The sequence below is a fragment of the Camelus ferus genome, chromosome 13 (assembly GCF_009834535.1).
Source record: "Camelus ferus isolate YT-003-E chromosome 13, BCGSAC_Cfer_1.0, whole genome shotgun sequence".
NCBI lineage: Eukaryota > Metazoa > Chordata > Mammalia > Artiodactyla > Camelidae > Camelus > Camelus ferus.
Window position 1 is genome coordinate 27,979,335 of NC_045708.1, and position 18,085 is coordinate 27,997,419.

The window sequence follows — 18,085 nt, forward strand, 5'->3', positions numbered from 1 at the left end:
ACATCCTTGCTTACAAGTTTCACTAACCCTTTGGAGTTTAAGCACAAATGCACAAGGGGAAAAGAGGACGACCTGTTTGGGGTTCTTTTTTGCAAAAAACAAAGTCGCATGCTGGACGCTAACACCAAGCTTACACTGTGTGTGCGATGCGGCTGAGCTGCTCCGTAAGGCTCTCTCTTACCTGCCCGAGGCACCCCTGCAGCTCTGGTAAGTAGAGCCTTTTATGTTTCTTTCCTCTTCTCCCTCTGTCTTCTTCTGCTTCTTTAGGTCAGAGTGCCCATGTTTGGTGAGGCTGAAATGGATTTCTCTGGATTATTTCCCAGCTCGGTGATTCCCGCCTGTCCTCCAGTTATAAGCGTGTTGGAAGGAACAGTGTGTAGCCTTTTCTTTTTGGCTAGACTCCAGGCCTTTTCTCAACACCAGCATTTCTGAGACTCTGTGAACTCACAGAAGATATTAGAAGTTCCCCAAAGAGTCTTTTCCTTTGTCATGTTGAATGCTTCTGAACAGTCTTTATGTGGGTTTTGTAAAAGGAATTTTCATGTATTTCAAAGAATTACATGCCAGTGTGAATTTTCTTTCAATCTCAGTAGGCTGGATAACTAATAGATTAGCATAACGTGTGTTTACTTTATACAAGTTAGACTCTACATTCTCGCTCAGAAAACAATGAGCAGGGATGAAGAATAACACATAATATTTTAAATAGGGTAGATATTCCATTCCTGTCAGTTATTCCATTATTTGAACAAATACAGTGAGATGAAGATGTAACCTAGATCTGTTCCCTCATTTGCTGTCTATTCTGCATCTCCTATAGTCTGCAGCTAATCAAGCTTGAAATCCTCAGTACATGTTTTTAAAATTTGGGGGGAAATAGGTTAATGATTTTAAAGATTGTCTTACTGTTTATCAATTTATCATTTATTCATCAGATGTTTATTGAACTGCTGGCACTACTGTTCCTAGACATTGAGTGGGCAGCACACCAGCTCTTATGGAGCTCCCTTCTCAGAGACAGAAATGAAAATCATTTAGGAGGCAAGGAAGTGATTGACATTGCTTCAATAAGTTCCTCTGTGGATAAGTTAAAGGGTTAAATAAGGATCAAAAAGCAATACCGACCAAAGAGGGATGGATAAAAGATGGATAGAAGACAAAGACTATGAACGTGAAGAAGCTCTAGGAAGTTGGAGAGTAATAAAAGTGGAAAGTTCTTTTTTTCCTTTTTAAATTTTTTTTTAAAATTGAACCCTGGACCTCATGCATGCTAAGCATACACTCTACCACTGAGCTGTATGTACCCTCCCCACCAATGGAGTGTTCTAAGTAGTAAAACTCTTGGATGATTTAATTTCTGAATAACATCATTCTGTGATGAAAGACTTCAAAATAGGAATTTTTCAGAAGCTGCTTTTAGGCTTTTTTACAAGGGTGATTTTTACAATGCATAGGCTTGCTTTATTCTGTGACCTGAGTACCTAACTCCTATGTGAGATGCAGCGTTACTGTCTTATCCTTCGTTCTCTCTGGTCTGACTGGGGAAGCATGAGATTGAGAGTCAGACCTTGCTTTGATTCTGGAACTCACTAGTTTTGTGACCTAGGACAAGTTACGTAACCTCTCTGTACCTTGTTTTCTTCTCTGCAAGCTAAAGATTAAAATAATTGCTTTCATAGGATTGTTGTGAGGATTAAATGGCAGCGCTTAATAAACACAGCAGGTGCCCAACAAGTAGTAGCTGTAATCGTGATGATTGTACTATCCATTCTAGCCTTGACCAGAAGAGAAGTTACTAGTGGTTCCAGAGTCAGGGGCCCTCGTCTGCTCCTTCCTTGCCTTGGGAGATGCTAGCCGTGGCCACTGAGACAATGACTTGCCCCCATTGCTGAGCAGCCTCCTGGTACTGTCCCCAGGGCCGTTTACTGAGTTGCACAACGGTCGTGTGGCCATTGGGCTGCTTAAATCTCCCTTCTACTTCTGTGGACCAATCCTGCTAAACTTACCAGCAGGGAGGTGCTACTCTAGGAGTCCTCTGCATGGGTTGCAGCACGGAGAAGTTGTTATAGGGGGTTGAATTCTCACTTTGAGGGAACTGGTATGTGTCCATAAGAACCTTTGTGGTGACCTAGTCTTAGAAACAGCTGTCCCTTCACTTCCACTGCTTGCTACCTTGTAGAGCTGGTCACTCAGATCTGCTTCATGCTACCATCCCTCGAGTAACCTGTGAACTGATAGCCATGTTAAACATTCTGCGTTTAGAAAAGTTCTTTTTTAGCATTAACACTGCCAGGCTTCAGAATGTTTCCTACACACTGGGGCTCATCCCAGGCTGGGTTTTTCTTGTGGTCAGAATTTGATATATTGTAGTTCTTTGAATGACTCCTTTCAACAGTTATGCTTCTCTGATTCAGTCTTCTCTTTCGTTTTCTCTTGTAGGGCTGCAGAGCAGTTGCTGGGGTGATTGACCTAGGCACAGTGGAGATATTTCCCATCTTCAGAGCCATGCAAAAGGGCCTCATTGACCAAGACACGGGCCTTGTGCTCCTGGAATCCCAGGTTATCATGTCTGGCCTCATTGCTCCTGAGACCAGTGAAAAGCTGTCTTTGGAGGAGGGCCTAGCCAGAAACCTCATTAATCCCCAGATGTACCAGCAGCTCCGGGAGCTACAGGATGCCCTGTCCTTAATCAGCAGGCTTACTGAGGGCAGAGGCTCTCTTTCTGTGGTGGAAGCAATTGAAAAGAAAATAATCAGTGAGAAAGTTGGACTGAAAATCTTAGAAGCTCACCTGGCAACTGGAGGTTTCAGTCTCCCCCCTCATGACAACTGTATTAACCTAGGGGAGGCTTTTCACCAAGGCCTCATTTCTTCATGGCTTCACTCAGTGTTAGAGTCTCACCTGCGGTCATCCAAGAATTTGATAGACCCAAACACAGCTGAGAAAATCAGTTTGCTGGATCTGATGCAGAGATGCATTGTCCACCAGGAGTCAGGGTTGAAATTGCTGCCTGTCAAGCAATTGGCTGGTGGAATGGTGAGCTTGAAATCAGGCCGGAAAGTTAGCATTTTCCGTGCAGTTCAAGAAGGGCTAATAGATAGGCAGGTCACTGTCCGGATGCTGGAAGCTCAGCTTTTTGCTGGTGGCATAGTAGATCCAAGAACAGGACACAGACTAACAGTGCAAGAGGCTGTAAGACACAATTTGATTGACCAAGATATGGCCTGTGCTCTACTCATAAGGCAGCTTCAGACAGGAGGCATCATAGACACTGTCACTGGGCATAGGCTGACAATAGATGAAGCAGTGAGCAATGATCTAGTAGCTGCTAAGATTGCCCTTATAATTCTGGAGTCCCTTTGGTCATTCATGGGGTTACTGTGGCCTGAATCTGGAGAGATTCTCCCAATTACAGATGCCCTGGAACAAGGTATTGTGTCTACTGAACTAGCTCATAAAATCCTTAGTGGCCGACAACATATTAAAGCCCTATTTCTACCAGCAACCACAGAGATTTGGTCCTGGAAGAAAGCAATAGAGAATGGTATATTGGACAAAGATCTTGCCAATAACTTGAAATCAATTTGCATACCTGATGTGATGCCCCACATGCAGTTAGCAGACTCTCTAGAACGAAGCAAATTGAGCATGAATCCTGGAGTGGCCGGTCTGCTGTGCAGCCAGGGCCAAACTGAGGGCATAGCAAGCCCTAACGAGAAGCTGCTGTTTCAGCTGATGACTCACAGCTATGTTAATGTGCGCAATGGACAGAGGCTGCTCCTGCTGGACAACGAGCTGATAGATGCACTGACAGCAGGAGGTGAATGTCAAGCAGGTCCTCCAGAAATGTTTGAAATTGGACATCAGAGACTAGAAACTCCTGAGGAATTACAAGAATCAGTGAATGTGAAAATCACAGAAGCTTTCTGTGATGGGCTGACTGTGAGGCCACCTGAGTTCCAGTTCTCTTCTCAGAACAAAGAAGATCCCGATCAGGCAAATTGCACAGAAGCAAAAGGCAAAAAGACCACTGTAGAAACAGAAGGTTCTGCAGAGAACCCCGAAGAGGACCTGTTTGTAGGAAAACAAAAAGTGGGAATTCCAAATGTTAATACTTTGAAGGTTATAGGTAAAGTCAATTCAGAGTTTACAAGGCAGCTGTCAGGTAGCAAAAAGCAAGACCAAATAGAAGTGTCTACCAGGGAAAACGCCAGCAGAGGCGTTCTCCTTATGGTACCTCCTGAGGAAGCAGAAGATGTGACTTTGGTGGAAGACAAAGATCCTTCTGTTGAATCAGCAAAGGAAGAATGGCAGACTCTGAGAAAGACTTCCTTTATGTGTCAGAAAGAACAAGCAAGCACACTTGAAACTGAATATACTCTGAGTGAAACTGGAAGACCTCTCATAAAACCCCAGAGCAAAAAGTCACAATTTCAGGTAGAGAGAACTCTAGTTTTAGAATCGGAGCAAACGTCTGAAAAGGATAAGAATATTCATTCTCTGGGCAAAAAGAAGGCCTTAAATAAGACATCTTTGGGTAGGGATGATCATAAACAAAGTCCAGAAGGGCACAGCAGGGCAGGTGGTCGTATGGTAATGTTAGGAAAGACAGATGAGGAAGACAGTGGTCGTGAAACTTCCCTGTCATGCAGTCATCCTTTAGAATTGCTTGAAGAAGCCACCTTAAATATATTATCCACACAATTACTAGATGGTGGTATCTTTCATGAGCAGACAGGTCAAAAGCTCTTACTAAATGAAGCAATAGCCCAAGGCCTCGTGACCAGTCACACTGCTGTGAAACTTATGGGAAAGCTGAACATGTTTCGGGGGTTCTTTGACTCTCAGACCTGTGAGTCTTTGACAACTGAAGAAGTCATTGATGAAGGTCTGATGGATGAGAAATTATTACATAATGTCCTCATGGCAGACAAAGCTATAAGTGGAGTCTTAGACCCCCGCACCCACACACTGTGCTCTGTGAAGGAAGCAGTTGCAGTTGGACTTCTTGACCCACAAACAGCCACCAGAATTTTAGAGGGGCAGGTGGTAACTGGTGGAATCGTTGACCTGAAACGAGGCAAAAAGATTTCAGTAACTTTGGCCTCAAATCTTGGCTTGGTGGACAGTGCTGACCAGACAGAGCTTATAAATCTGGAGAAAGCTTCCAAGGGCAGAGATGCTGAAGAAACGATTAGGGAGAGATTAATTCGCTTACAAATGGAAACAACTGGAATTATGGACCCTGAGAGCAAAGCCCCTTTAACAGTTGTGCAGTCCATTGACAGAGGACTTTTGGAGAGAGAGGAGGCCATTCAGTTGTTGACTAAGCAGGTGGTAGATGGAGGTATCATTCACCATATATCTGGGATGAGACTTTCTGTCAATAATGCCTTTAAACATGGCATCATTGATGAAGATTTAGCCAAGCAACTCAAAAAAGTTGAGAGCTTAAGCCTCCATCAGTTCTCTCATCCTGAAACAAAGGAAACTCTTTCCCTCCCTGAAGCCATAAAATTAGATCTTGTTACTCAGGATTTGAAAAGAGAAATCCAAGAAATTCAGACCTTGACTGGAAGCTTCGTAGATCTCATTTCTGGCCAGAGACTGACCTTGGCAGAAGCTGAGAAAGAAGGACTATTAACTAACAGAGCAGTATTGTCTTCAGGAATGATGAATGGGATTATAGATCCTGAGAATTATAGAATTGTTCCCTATTCAGAACTAGTAAAAAAATGTAAGATTGATATTGAATCTGGACAGAGATATCTAGAAGTAATTCCCTTCTCAGACATTAAAGATGGAGCAAGTGACAGAGTACTTACATTGTCTCAAGCAATTAAGCTTGGAAAAGTAGACTTTGCAGCTACACTGAGAGTTCTGGAAGCTCAGGCAAACACTGGGGGAATTATAGATACGGCCACGGGAAAAAGACTGACGCTGGCATCAGCTTTAGAACAGAAATTAGTAGACGAAGACATGGTCAGAATTATTGCATCCCATCAGATGTTAGATGGAGGAATTATTGACATATTTAATGATCAGAGAGTGACTTTAAAGGAAGCTATCGAGAAAAAATTTATCAGCCCTGAAATGGCAACTATGATCCAAATCGATATCTTAGAGGGCAGTGATCACCAGGCTCCAATTGAAAAGCAAGATGGAATTGAAGTATGTGAACTACAGAAGGAATTTCTAAGAAAGGAAATGTTAATTGCTTGTAATCAGACAGCCGAAATGAGTTGTGGTAAAGCAGAAAGTGAGAAATTATTTCAAATTGAAAATCAGTCTGCCCAAGAAAAGGTTAAAGTGAGCGTTTCTAATGGGGAGCAGCCAGAAAAGAGCAGGGAAATTTCATTAAAGAAATTGGAATGCAAGACTCAAGATGAGAAGAGATCTCCAGATGCTAAAGAATCTGGCAGTATCAGAATTCCTGGTGATCGTAATGGTAAATCACTGGGCCAAGATTCAATGACACACCCTCAGTCAGAAATTTGTGATTTTAAACCCAAAGAGGTGACACAAATAGAAATTATTTCTCACATGAAAGAGTCTATATCAGGCTTAGATTATAAAGAAATAAGGGAAAACCAAGGAGAAACTACTTCAGAAGGACAAGCACCAAACTATAAAACTTCCAGCAGATTGCTGAGTCAGCGGGTTACGCAGAAGCCAGCGCATACCAGGGAGAAAAGTAAGAGGCGGACGAGGGAGACGGCTGCAGAAGAAAGTGTTGAAACATGCAAACCAGCAGGTCTTTCAGAAGAAAAGTTGAATCAGGAAACTGCCATTAGCGATGACCGTGACTCCAGCATGAAGAGTCAGCCTATGGCAATAACAGAAAGTGAAAAAGGCAAAGCAGCTGATAGAGAGCTGGGATTTTCTATTGTTTGTGAAGCTGAAGACTCTTCTTCCCAAACGACCCTCAGAGGAATTCCTGTAAGAAATCAAGATTCTAATCAAGTCAGTGAAGAAGCCAAAAATTTAAGCTTCTGCTTGACTTTAAACCCAGAAGAAAATTTATCTCAAGAAATTACTAGTGGAGCCCAGAATGAAATACCCTCTTCTTTGACCCCAAGACCTGAAGGATTGCACTACCAGGAATCAGTTGGAAAAGCCCAAATTGCAGACACATCCCAAATTTTCACTGCAGACAAGTCTTTCCAAGGAACCACCAGACAGGAGACCAATTATTATCAAGATTCTTGTGTTACTTTTAAGACTAGGGAAACCAAAGATCTGACTTCCTCATCTAATGAATATAAAGAAAAATCACACCAAGAAGTACCTTTTGACTCAACAAGAGCTGTTAAATTGGAAGAAATTAGAGTAGACTCCAAAGAAGTCACTTACCTGGAATTCTCAGACAGAAAGGGCCTTCATCGCCAGGACAACAAAAGTGATCATGAACGTTGCAAAATTCTTGAATCGGAAATAGTAACAACTGAGGAAGTAACTGGAGAGAAATTTCTAAAAATGTCAAACCCTATAGTCACATGTAGAGAAGCAGTGTCCTTTGAAGGCATAGTGGCTCAGGGAGTTCCCAGAGTCTCAGTGTCCCTTCTTCCAGAGAAACTGTTAAAAGATGTTTCTCGAAAAGAGAGTACAGGGCAACAGGCTGCCACCATTAGTCCCACTATTCCAGAGAGCAGTGAAGAAGAGACGGTACCTCTCATAGCCTGCCCTGCAGTGAAGATGGATGAGAAGACACTACAGGAAAGGCTCAGAGAGAGCCCTGGCAGTGAGCAGACCCCCTTCGTCACTGCACCCGGGGGAAAGGGAAATGACAGTGTAAACCCAGAACCCTCCAGAGCAACTAAAGTAAGTTCCGCAGGGGGATGTGTGTGTGTGTACTGGTTATAATAGTTTAATGGTAAAACTCTTGATACTGAGTTTCCCTGTGTATGGTTGTATGGGTACATACACTTCAGGACACTGGATTATTCTTTAAGATATAACTTAGTTTATCATTATCTGCTTGGAGCACAGTTGTTGGAAAATTAGGCAATGATGCTGAATGTCTTTCTGAAATTTGCAAGGGTTTTAAGTTAGAAACGTTGAAGCTAATTTGAAATACTAGGTCTATGGTACCTGAAGTCAGAATAGCTTTTGGAAGTTTTGCTAAAATGGTGCTTACAGATTGCAAATTATGGGCTTCTGCTCCCTGAGGAAGTTAATAAAGTCACTTTTTTGTCTATTGATTTGAGACACCTTAGACAAAGTAACATGTTATATTTCATCCCTCATATGTAGCAAAAATTTCTATTTGTCTATCAAGAAGACCCTTCCTGCTTTAAACAGCAGACTTAAAAGGAGAATGTCATATTTGAGTGAGTTTTCTTTTTGGCTCCACAGAATGTATTTAACCGGCAACTCTGTCTAGAACATGATGAGAAGTTGGTATCCTATCTGTCTGTTTTACGAGACATTGAAATGAGGACCAAACAGATTCAACCTGTAGAGCTAAACCTGGCAGAGCTACAGGACCTGTGGTGTCAGGCCAAGGTAGGTTTCCAGAGGCTTCCTCTGGGCCCATCTGCTTGGAGGAAATGGAGACTATTCAGGAAGAAAAACATGTTCAAAAACACTACCATTTAATGGACAAAAAATAGATTGAAAAAGTGTAACTGGAGCTCTGTGAAGAACACCAGGGAGTACTGGTCTCATAGAAACCAAAGCAGAATTGACTCAAGAGAGGAGCAGTCGGCAGTGTTAAACATAGTAGGGAGACTGAGCACAGTGAAGACTGAAAGGGGGGTTTAGTGCCTGAAAGTCACTGGTGACCTTGATAAGAACAGTTGCAGTGGAGTGTGGGATGTAAACTTGGTTACATTAAATATAAATGAGAGGTTGGAAGGTGGGGGCAATTAATGTAGGTCATTCTTTTCCAGAAGCTTGGTAGTGCAGGGAAGAGAATGACTGAAAGAGGAGTGTTTTGAGTGGATTTTGGGGGCTGAGAGGGAGAACTTGAAGTTAGAGGAGAGAGAAAGTGATGGCTGATGGAATGAGTTCCCTGAGAACATGGGAAGATGTAGACTTAGTCATGAGAGGGAGGAGAGTAGTTCTTTGACTGAAACTGGAGGCTGAGTTGGCACAGGATTGGAGGAGGACACGGATTGCAGAGGTTTGCCCATTCTCTCAGTATCCAGAGTATGGCCTGGGGCAGGGTGGCTGGGGGCAGGTGCGGGTGATGCCCAGAAGAACTACCAAGCTTTTCCACAGCTTCCTTCTGGCTTCTCTACTGAGGATCAGAATGTTGTAGAGTAGCTGAGTGGGAAGACTGGTTTGGGATGTTTTTATGTTCTTGGGTTCTGCTCTCTTGGACTTTGAAGTGAAAGAGTTGTCCTTTGATTGACTCATATTGCATACCACTCTCTAAAGCATAATGACACTCTTGGAGCGGCAGCAGGTTGTAGTGGAAGGAGCACTGCACTGAGTCAGGAAACCTGAGTCCGAGTCTTGGCTCTATTACTTACCTGCCAGGCAGCAACAGGTGAAAAAAATCACAGTTTTAAGCACTGACGCATCACTCCTGGAAATCCAGGATAATAATGTATACTGTGCCTACCTCAAGAGTTATTCATTGTGAGAACCCAATAAACTGATGAATGTACGTATGTAAAAACACTTTATAAGCTGTAGAGCCTGTGTGGCATGAAGTGACAGAAAAATATGTTCACAGCTTATTCCTAGATAGCAAGATTTCTAGTTTTGATCTTGGAGGTAATTCTACTTTATTCCCTTAGGTATTAGATGGGGAGCTAAAGGATCTGTCCACGTTGGTGAGTCGGGAATTGGAGTGTGTGAATCAGATTATCATTAGCCAGCCTCAAGAAGTCCCAGCTCAACTGTTGAAGGCTCTAGAGAAAGATGCCAAGAATCTTCAAAAGTCCCTCAGCTCTGTGAGTGACTCTTGGAATTCCAGGCTGCTCCATCTCCAGAATGCTGTGGAAGTAAAAAAGGTAGCATCTTGTTTTTATTCACAAAGGCTCACAAAGTCTGGGCAGACTTGGAGAGTTTTATCATCTAATTTGTCATTTATTTCTTAGACTAGAGTGTTAAATCAGTATGAACAGCTAGAAAGCAAACTTCAAGATCTGAGAGCCTGGGTTGGCAATACCCACCTTCTCCTGAACAGCAAGGACTATGACAATGAAACGGATGCTGACAGCCTGAACCACAATCTCCAGCAGTGTGAGGTAAGCGCACCCTCCAGTCTCAAGCATGTTTTACTTGTCCTCTTGAGTTATATCATTTTTATTTTCCTGGTAGGCAAACCAGTGTCTGTATTTATCTTTCTTAGAAAGTCTCTCCATTTCAGAGACAAAGTCAGCGATGCTTAGTTTTTTGCGTTATCATACCGTTGGGGCTTCAGTGATTATGACTGTTCATCCTTTCAGCTATTCTCAGAGAGTCTGCAGAATGACTATGATTATCAACTTCCATGTCCTCTTTATAACTGAGCATCTAGGATCCATCCCTTGTTTCTGTTTTGCCCAAGATATAATCCTGTGCACACACACCAATTTCAGGAGAATTTTTGTTCAACGATCTAATGCATGGCTTGACAAGATTTTCTGTAAAGGGCCAGATAGTTAACTATTTTAGGCTTTGTAGGTCATATATAAGTGGCCCATTTCTGTGGCAACCATTTACCCCTGCTGGTGAAACACAAAAGCAGCCATAGACAGTACGTAAATGAATGGTTGTGGACATGTTACAATAAAACTTTATTTACAAAAACAGGTGGCAAACATTTCACAGGGGGGTGGGGACTGTAGATTACCATCCCCTGATCTAGAGAGATGCTTTTCTTCTCTTCTTGTTAAGTTCCAAATTAATTGATTCTTTTTATATGTCAGTGACATATAAGGTTAAAGATTCTGAGATACGTATGAGCTGAAGATTTTCTCCCTCCAACACTGTGGTTTCTTCTGGTTATACTTAAGATAATATCAGATAATACATTGGTTTATCCACCCTCTGCTATAGATATTGCTCTCCGTGAATTCTTTCTGAAGTTGGAGCAGGACTAGAGACATTCCCCCCCAATTCTACCCTCTTCCTTTTCCCCAGTCTTAGGAGAAGCAGACCTTGTCGTCTGTGGTCAGGCTTCTTGTATGCAGCCACATCCCTCTTTATCTTCCAAGAGTTGGCCTGCCTTCTTCTTTCATACTCTTTTATCCAAATATATCATTGGAGGAATGAGTAGCAGACTTGGTCTGTTTACTGACAGAACATTAAAAGAAGCAAGGATGAGAAAAAGCCCTGTGACATTGCATGAAGTGTAAAAACACAGAGCATCTTGTGCATTGGTGTCTTCCCCTAGTTATAACTTGGACGAATCCTGTTACAGAAAGTGCCACCTCATTTCCTAGTGATTGCTTCCCAAATCCATGTGTTCACAGATGGAGGAGGCACAGTCTCATGATAAATATCCAGGAAGCCCACCCAGCCTGCTTTGCAGGATGGCTGACTACTCTCAGTTTCAAAGTGATAGATGTGTAGATATCTTACTTGTTCTTATTGCATCCAGTATAACATAACTCATGATCACTAAGTGTTTGTGGGGAAATTGCATGCTTTTTCATTGTCTAAAAACAGATACATTTTAGTGTTCAGGCAGCTTTTTCTGCTTTAAAGGAGCAATACAACTATTACATAAGAAAGTCTGGCTGTAACCCTTTACAGTTTTAAAATGTATAAACAAAAAAAACTGTATAAACAACATATATCTACTCTAAAGGTTGAATTTTATTGAACCACAAATAAATTGAATATTTCCTCACTTCTGACCTACCAGTAACTCACCGCTAGACAAATACAAATAGATAATTGAACCTAATGCAAGTAGACAGATATATCTAAGACCAGAAATTCATGTTATACTTTTCAAAACTTAAAAAAAAATTTCCACAGGTATCTGTAATTCTGTTAACATAAAGAATTGAAAGCTTAATGCATTTAGAAATCAAAGTCTAGTCAAGGAAACCTAACTGTTATAGGTGAGCAGTTTGGAGAGACCAGAAGTGAGAGAGACTTCCAGTGCTGGTTTGGCCCCAGAAATTATCGGTGTCAATTATAAAAACACAGGAAATTAACCTCTGTTTGATTATGTTGTTTCTTTGACTGGAACCAACAGCTTCTGCTTCTATAGAGAATTAGAAGTTTCTTTTCTTTTTCTTTCTTTCTTTTCCCCCTTACCTTAGGATTTGAAACAGTCCATGGTTGAGAGGAAGTCTCAGCTGGATGCACTTGCCTTTGACATTCAGTTCTTTATCTCTGAGCACGCCCAGGACTTGTCCCCTCAGCAGAACCGACAGATGCTAAGGCTTCTGAATGAACTGCAGAGGTCCTTCCAGGACCTTGTGGAGCAGACTGCAGCCCAGAGGGATGCCTTGCAGGGCCGTCTTCAACAAATGGAGCAGGCAGCCCGGGTCAAGGTCAGACTGAACCAGCAGCTGGGCTCAGTTGGTCTCTGAGATGTCCTCTGTCTTTGGGTTTTCTGGCCAGACTCTATCATGATTCCAGGGGTCTGCGTTTACCAGTTTTGATTGGTTCTGGTCCAGGAGGCAGCTGTTCTGGCTGTTTTTCTGGTTTCTGGTTTCTGGTTTCTGGTTTTGTGTATGTGAGAATATGTGTCTTTCTGTGCGTGTGCACGTGCAGGTGTTTTCTCCTCAGTGAGACTCTACTGTCACTGTGTCTCATTGTCTCTGACTTTCAAATGAAAATTTTATCTCTAGCCCTTATTTCTCCAACTCTCTCAGCATTCTTTTGAGGGCTGTTAGGAACATTTAGGTACTCTGAACTCTTGAGAAGAATGGTTCTGAAATCAATTTTATTCTGGGGCTTTTCAAATGATTAACAGTAAAATTCCTTGGCCACCTTCAAACAGCTGACAAAAATATTTTTTATCATAATTATGCTAATTTTGTAGTATATTTGAAATTGTTTTCTAGCACCTTTCTTCACACTATAGTGCCCTGTGCTTCTTCAGTTATGGGAAAATTATGAAAAAAATGTGTGTCAAAGCACTGTTGATACATTTTTGGGGTGGAGGGGATGACTAACCATCCTACCACCTTCTATCACAACCCTCTTCTTGCAAAACTCAACATAATTGCATTAACAGTAACGTCATAATCTTAGAATACCAAGAAGGGGGCTTATGCCATTTCTGCTATTTGAATAAGTTGGAATTCAGCAAGATGATGCTAGAATTGTCATTATCACCAGCAAAACTGCCTAAGGGTCTCCTTTATTAAATATTGTACAAAGTAGAATTGAACCTTTGAGTCAGGCTTAAAGGAAATGAGATTAGTCAGGTCTGTATGTCCCTTATTACTGCCTAGTTGTTTCAGCTGTAATTGAAATTGAAGTAAAATACTAATGAAATGCTTTAGATTACCTTCCAAATCTGGAAATTTGCAGTGTCCTCACTTGGGGAATTTACATAACCTGGTATAGCTTATGGATAATTAATGAAATAGTATTGATCTGAGCCACCTTAAGACACAACCCAGATCCAGGATAGGCCCCTGAGCTGCAGAAGGTGATAGAATTGCATGTGAACCTTCTCTCCAATCGTGTAATTAATTCCACAATGTTTATTAACCTTGTTATTGTCAGAAATGCTCTGCTTCTCTCTATATTTGCCCTGAATGCATGTGTATGTCTGTGTGTTAACTTGTTTGCTTTGCTTTTTTCAGATTCAGTCTGCACCCATCCTAACCCATGAAGATCCCGTTTTACAGCTGAAGAGCTCTTAGGAGTTCTCTTCCAGAGCCTTTCTATTTGTCCTAAAGAGGGGGAGAGAGGGCCAATGTGGGCACCTGTTTGTAAGTGCAGGTGACTGAAACACCATCAGAAGGTAGAAACTGGTGGAAGTTGGTTCTAGAAGGATGGTCAGGAGAACACATCATGCTCAATTGCTCAATCAGGTGCTTCAGTGTCATGTGGCTGAGAGATCTGGAGACAGGATCAGGCACAGAAGTGTATTCCCTCCTCCCCTTGGGCCTGACTCTTCTCTTGGATGTTGGAGCAGACACCCGAAAGGCTGAGCCCGTTGCTATTCTTGGGCAGTTCCTTTCTTCTCAAAATAGCCGAGCCCCTCATGCCTGGCATGTCATCATTCCATTTAATGGGTGTCTGCATTTGTGAAACATTTGATTTATATAGAGTCAGTTCAATTATTAAGAAGCTCAGTTAGCTTATAAATTATCCAGTTTCTTGATTTTTCCTCCTAATCCAGTCCTTCTAATTTTCCATATAATGGCTTAATATGTAGTGTATCTCCCAGTTCTGGTAGAATTGATCAGAACCACTAACTTACTGTTATCCCCTTTATCATCTATAGATTTCCAGCATCTGGGCTCTCTGTTCTCCACTTCCAAGAATAATGACAGCAGTCCGGCTAAGGAGCTTTCAAATCAAACCTGGGAGCATTCTCACCCGAAATTACCCCTGATTATAATCCAGACCATAGACCCAGATCAACAGACTATCTAGATGAGGGGAGCTTTCTGAATATGATTTCTATGCCTTTTCCTGTTCTAGTCTCTCACCAACTTTTCCATTCCTTGAGATATAACCTACCTGTTCTACATTTCAGGGAGTTAGCTTGTATTTATAAAATGAGAATCACTAATTGTCTCTTGGCCCCTCTGCATTTTAATTAGACCCTGCAGAAACAACAAAATACCTGTCACCAGAAGCTCGAGGATCTTTGCAGCTGGGTAGGGCAGGCAGAAAGAGCATTGGTGGGCCACCAAGGTCGAGCCACCCAGCAGGATCTCTCTGCTTTGCAGAAGAACCAAAGTGAATTGAAGGTGAGTATGTTTTAACTTTTTTTTTTTTTAATTCCTTCAACAAGTATTTATAAAGGCTTGCTATGTGCCAGGCGCAGTGCTTAGTGCTGGCAACATAATAGTAAACATCCCTGTTCTCATGAAGTTTACAGTGTAGTGGAAGAGGTAGACATCACACAGATAATCACAAAAGTGAACATATAATTTAATCACTGCTATATCTATCAAGGAGAAGTTATAGGAGAACATGCAACAGAGAGGCCCAATCTTGACTTGGATTTCAGAAAAGATTATCTTAAAGAAGTGTCACTTAGACTGAGAGATGAAGGCTATGTGGGGGTTAAGGCATGAAGGGGTGGAAGGAGGATGAGAATATGCCAGGGATAGGTCTGAGCATCAGGCTTGGAGTGGGAATGAGATCCAGTACAACATACTCAAGAGCTGAGGGAAAGCTGGTTCGGTGGGACTTCGAAGAACAAAAGGAGGGTTAGTGACTGGTGAGCCTAGAGGGTAGGCAGGACCTGTACCATGCTGGGCCTTGTAGGCTACCTTAGGGCTACAGAGTAATAACCAAGAGATTCATAAAGAACCAACCAAGCCTCGACTCAGCTAGAATCCTTTTGTCAACTCTTGTTCGTAGAAGAATGATGTCTCTGAGGATAACTCATTGCAAAATAAAAATCATGTTTATGGGCAGTCTCCTTTTTTGTCTTCACCAAATATTTGTTTAGGAATTTATATTTAAATTTTTCTTAGAAAATTAAATATTGAAAATTTCTTAATTAAAAATATTTTAAAATTTATTTATTATCTGCATTGGTTTAAGCCTAAACCTTAAGCAAATTATATCAGGGACATATGTCGATTGCAAATATGTCATCCAAGCCATTCCATCTCCATGCTGTTGGGAGGTCTTAGAAGTGCTAAAGTTGAAACCTCTGCTATCCTATTTTCATGTGTTCAGGATTTACAGGACGACATTCAGAATCATGCCGCCTCATTTGCCAGTGTTGTCAAAGACACTGAAGGGTTTCTGGAAGAGAACCAGACCAAGCTGAGCCCCCATGAGTTGACAGCTCTCCGGGAAAAACTTCATCAGGCCAAGGGACAGTATGAAGCTCTCCAGGAAAGGACGAGGGTGGCCCAGAAGGAGCTGGAGGAAGTAGTGACCTCAGCCTTGCATCAGGAGACTGAAAAGGTAACCAGACTGCTGTACTTGGTATTTTTTCAAAAAAGAAAGTTTTAGTATCTACACAAATAAAAGGTAATGAAGGGAAGCTGCCTCACAGAATGCAGAACCACAAAAAAGGGCTAATTCAGGAGCTGCTCTGTGAGTCAGTATTTGTCTTTATAAGAAGCATCCTGAAGAGCTTTCATTCAGGAATAGTTGGTAGGAAGTTCATATTCAAATTATCATCATCGACGTCATCATTTTCCTAGAGAGGAAAACGCAAAAAAAAAAAAAAAAGTGTATTTCTAACGTAAATCTAGACTGGTGATCCAAGGGTCCTAGAGGAAAATACCTCAGACACTAATGAGGAAGTAGAGAACGTGGAAAAGAGAATTAAGTTTCCTAAAGGTGACTTCTGAAATACATGAATTTATCATTTGGCATAACCTATTTTATTAATTAAAATACTTTGAGAATGAGAGAAAAGACTTTGAGAGGCAGGTTTCAGAATTCAGTGCTCTGTTTGTCAGAGAAAAGGATGAGAGTAGTCTGCGTTTCCCTTGGGAAGAGCAGCCAGGTAATTGAGTGTGACTGCTGTTTCTTACCCTACCAACCCAGTGTATCATCTGTGTGCCTAGAAAGGATTCCGTGAAGCTTGAGGGGTGCCAGGACTAAACCATCTCTTAATAAAGCCCTTTTGAATCCCTGGAATTTCCCACACTCCCTCCCTCCACCTTTTTTTAAGGCAGTAAGACAGAGACAAAATCTAGAAATAGTCTTACTAGTTTTCCACAGATTTATAAGATGCTTATTTTTCTTTGTGGGTGCAAAGACTGTTTATACCTAGCCTTAGAGCTTCTCTTTTTTCTTTAGCCTAAAAACCTCCCCCTTTACTTAACCGTTGGTTGTATAGCTGAGTATCTAAGCTTTCTCACTAGAACTTGCTTGTGGCTTTCAGAGTAAAACAGCAAAGGAACTGGCAGAGAACAGGAGTAAGATCGACGCTCTCTTGGATTGGGTGGCTTCAGTGGGATCATCGGGTGGACAGATGGAGCAACTCTCAGGAGCTAACCTGGAGGAAGGAGCCCTGGACACCACTGATGGTCACACAGGGATGAACCAAGCCCCAGAGAAGCTGGACAAGCAATGTGAGAAGATGAAGGTGAGCATGTTAGCTTGTTCTTACTGTGCTGGGGGAATCTCTGCTGCCCTGGGCAAGTCACTGTAACCTCTTTGCCCCTAAAGCCAGCGAGCACTTCTAGTTCCTGACTTCGCTTTCTCAGCAGCCTTGAAACTCTTAAAATAGTCCCCCCCTTGTTTCCATAACACTTCTCTGCATTGATAATCCTCCTCCCTTTCCTGTGACCAGCTTTTGAAATAATGAGGTGCTTCTAGGTTGTAACCTAGACCTCTTCTCATCTTTCATTATTTACTTTACTTGGGTAATCTTACCCACAACACTTCACTTACCACTTGTACTAGTGATTACCATGTATATATTTGTCTTCAGCCTAAATGCCTGTCCTGAGCTTCAGACTAGTATATAAATCCATCTACCTAATTGCAACGTAAAACCACAAGCACCTCAACCTGAAAAATGGAACTTCTGTTTTCCGTAATACCTCTCCGCATCAAACATATTCTCTGTCCTATATTCCCACTTACTTGCCTGGACTAAAATCATCCTAGATCGCTTTCCCTCCCTCACTCTCCCGTATCGAATCAGTCATCAAATCTCATGCTTATATCTCTTTTAATGTCATCCACAGTTTTTATCTCCATTAAGATATTATTGCAGTTTAGACTGCTGTCAGCTTTCACTAGTGTTATTATAGCAGCTTCTACTGGTCTCCTTGCCTCTTGGCTCTTACCCTCCAGTCTCTTCCCACACTACTAAGTGATCTTTCTAAAATGCTGTATCCCAGCTTGACTCTTTGAAAGCTGCCCTCAAGAAACCATTTCTTATTTATCTCCACTCATTTATTCATTCAGAAAATTGAGTGCCTGCTATATGACAGGCATTGGAGATAAACCAGTGAACCAACCAGATACACCATCTCCAACACATTAACTGGCATATGCAGGCATATTGTATTGCATGATTAAA

The 18,085-nt window shown here is 41.8% G+C and overlaps 1 protein-coding gene across 1 annotated transcript in view; it reads left to right on the forward strand.

Moving 5' to 3' along the window:
• The window catches only part of MACF1 (microtubule actin crosslinking factor 1), a 311,201-nt gene that overhangs the window by 188,474 nt on the left and 104,642 nt on the right, over positions 1-18,085 (forward strand). Inside the window, 8 exon segments of the mRNA XM_014560572.2 lie at positions 2,440-7,821; positions 8,356-8,505; positions 9,747-9,962; positions 10,050-10,199; positions 12,210-12,443; positions 14,679-14,828; positions 15,772-16,005; positions 16,937-17,140. Of these exon segments, the coding sequence (XP_014416058.2) occupies positions 2,440-7,821; positions 8,356-8,505; positions 9,747-9,962; positions 10,050-10,199; positions 12,210-12,443; positions 14,679-14,828; positions 15,772-16,005; positions 16,937-17,140 (6,720 nt within the window).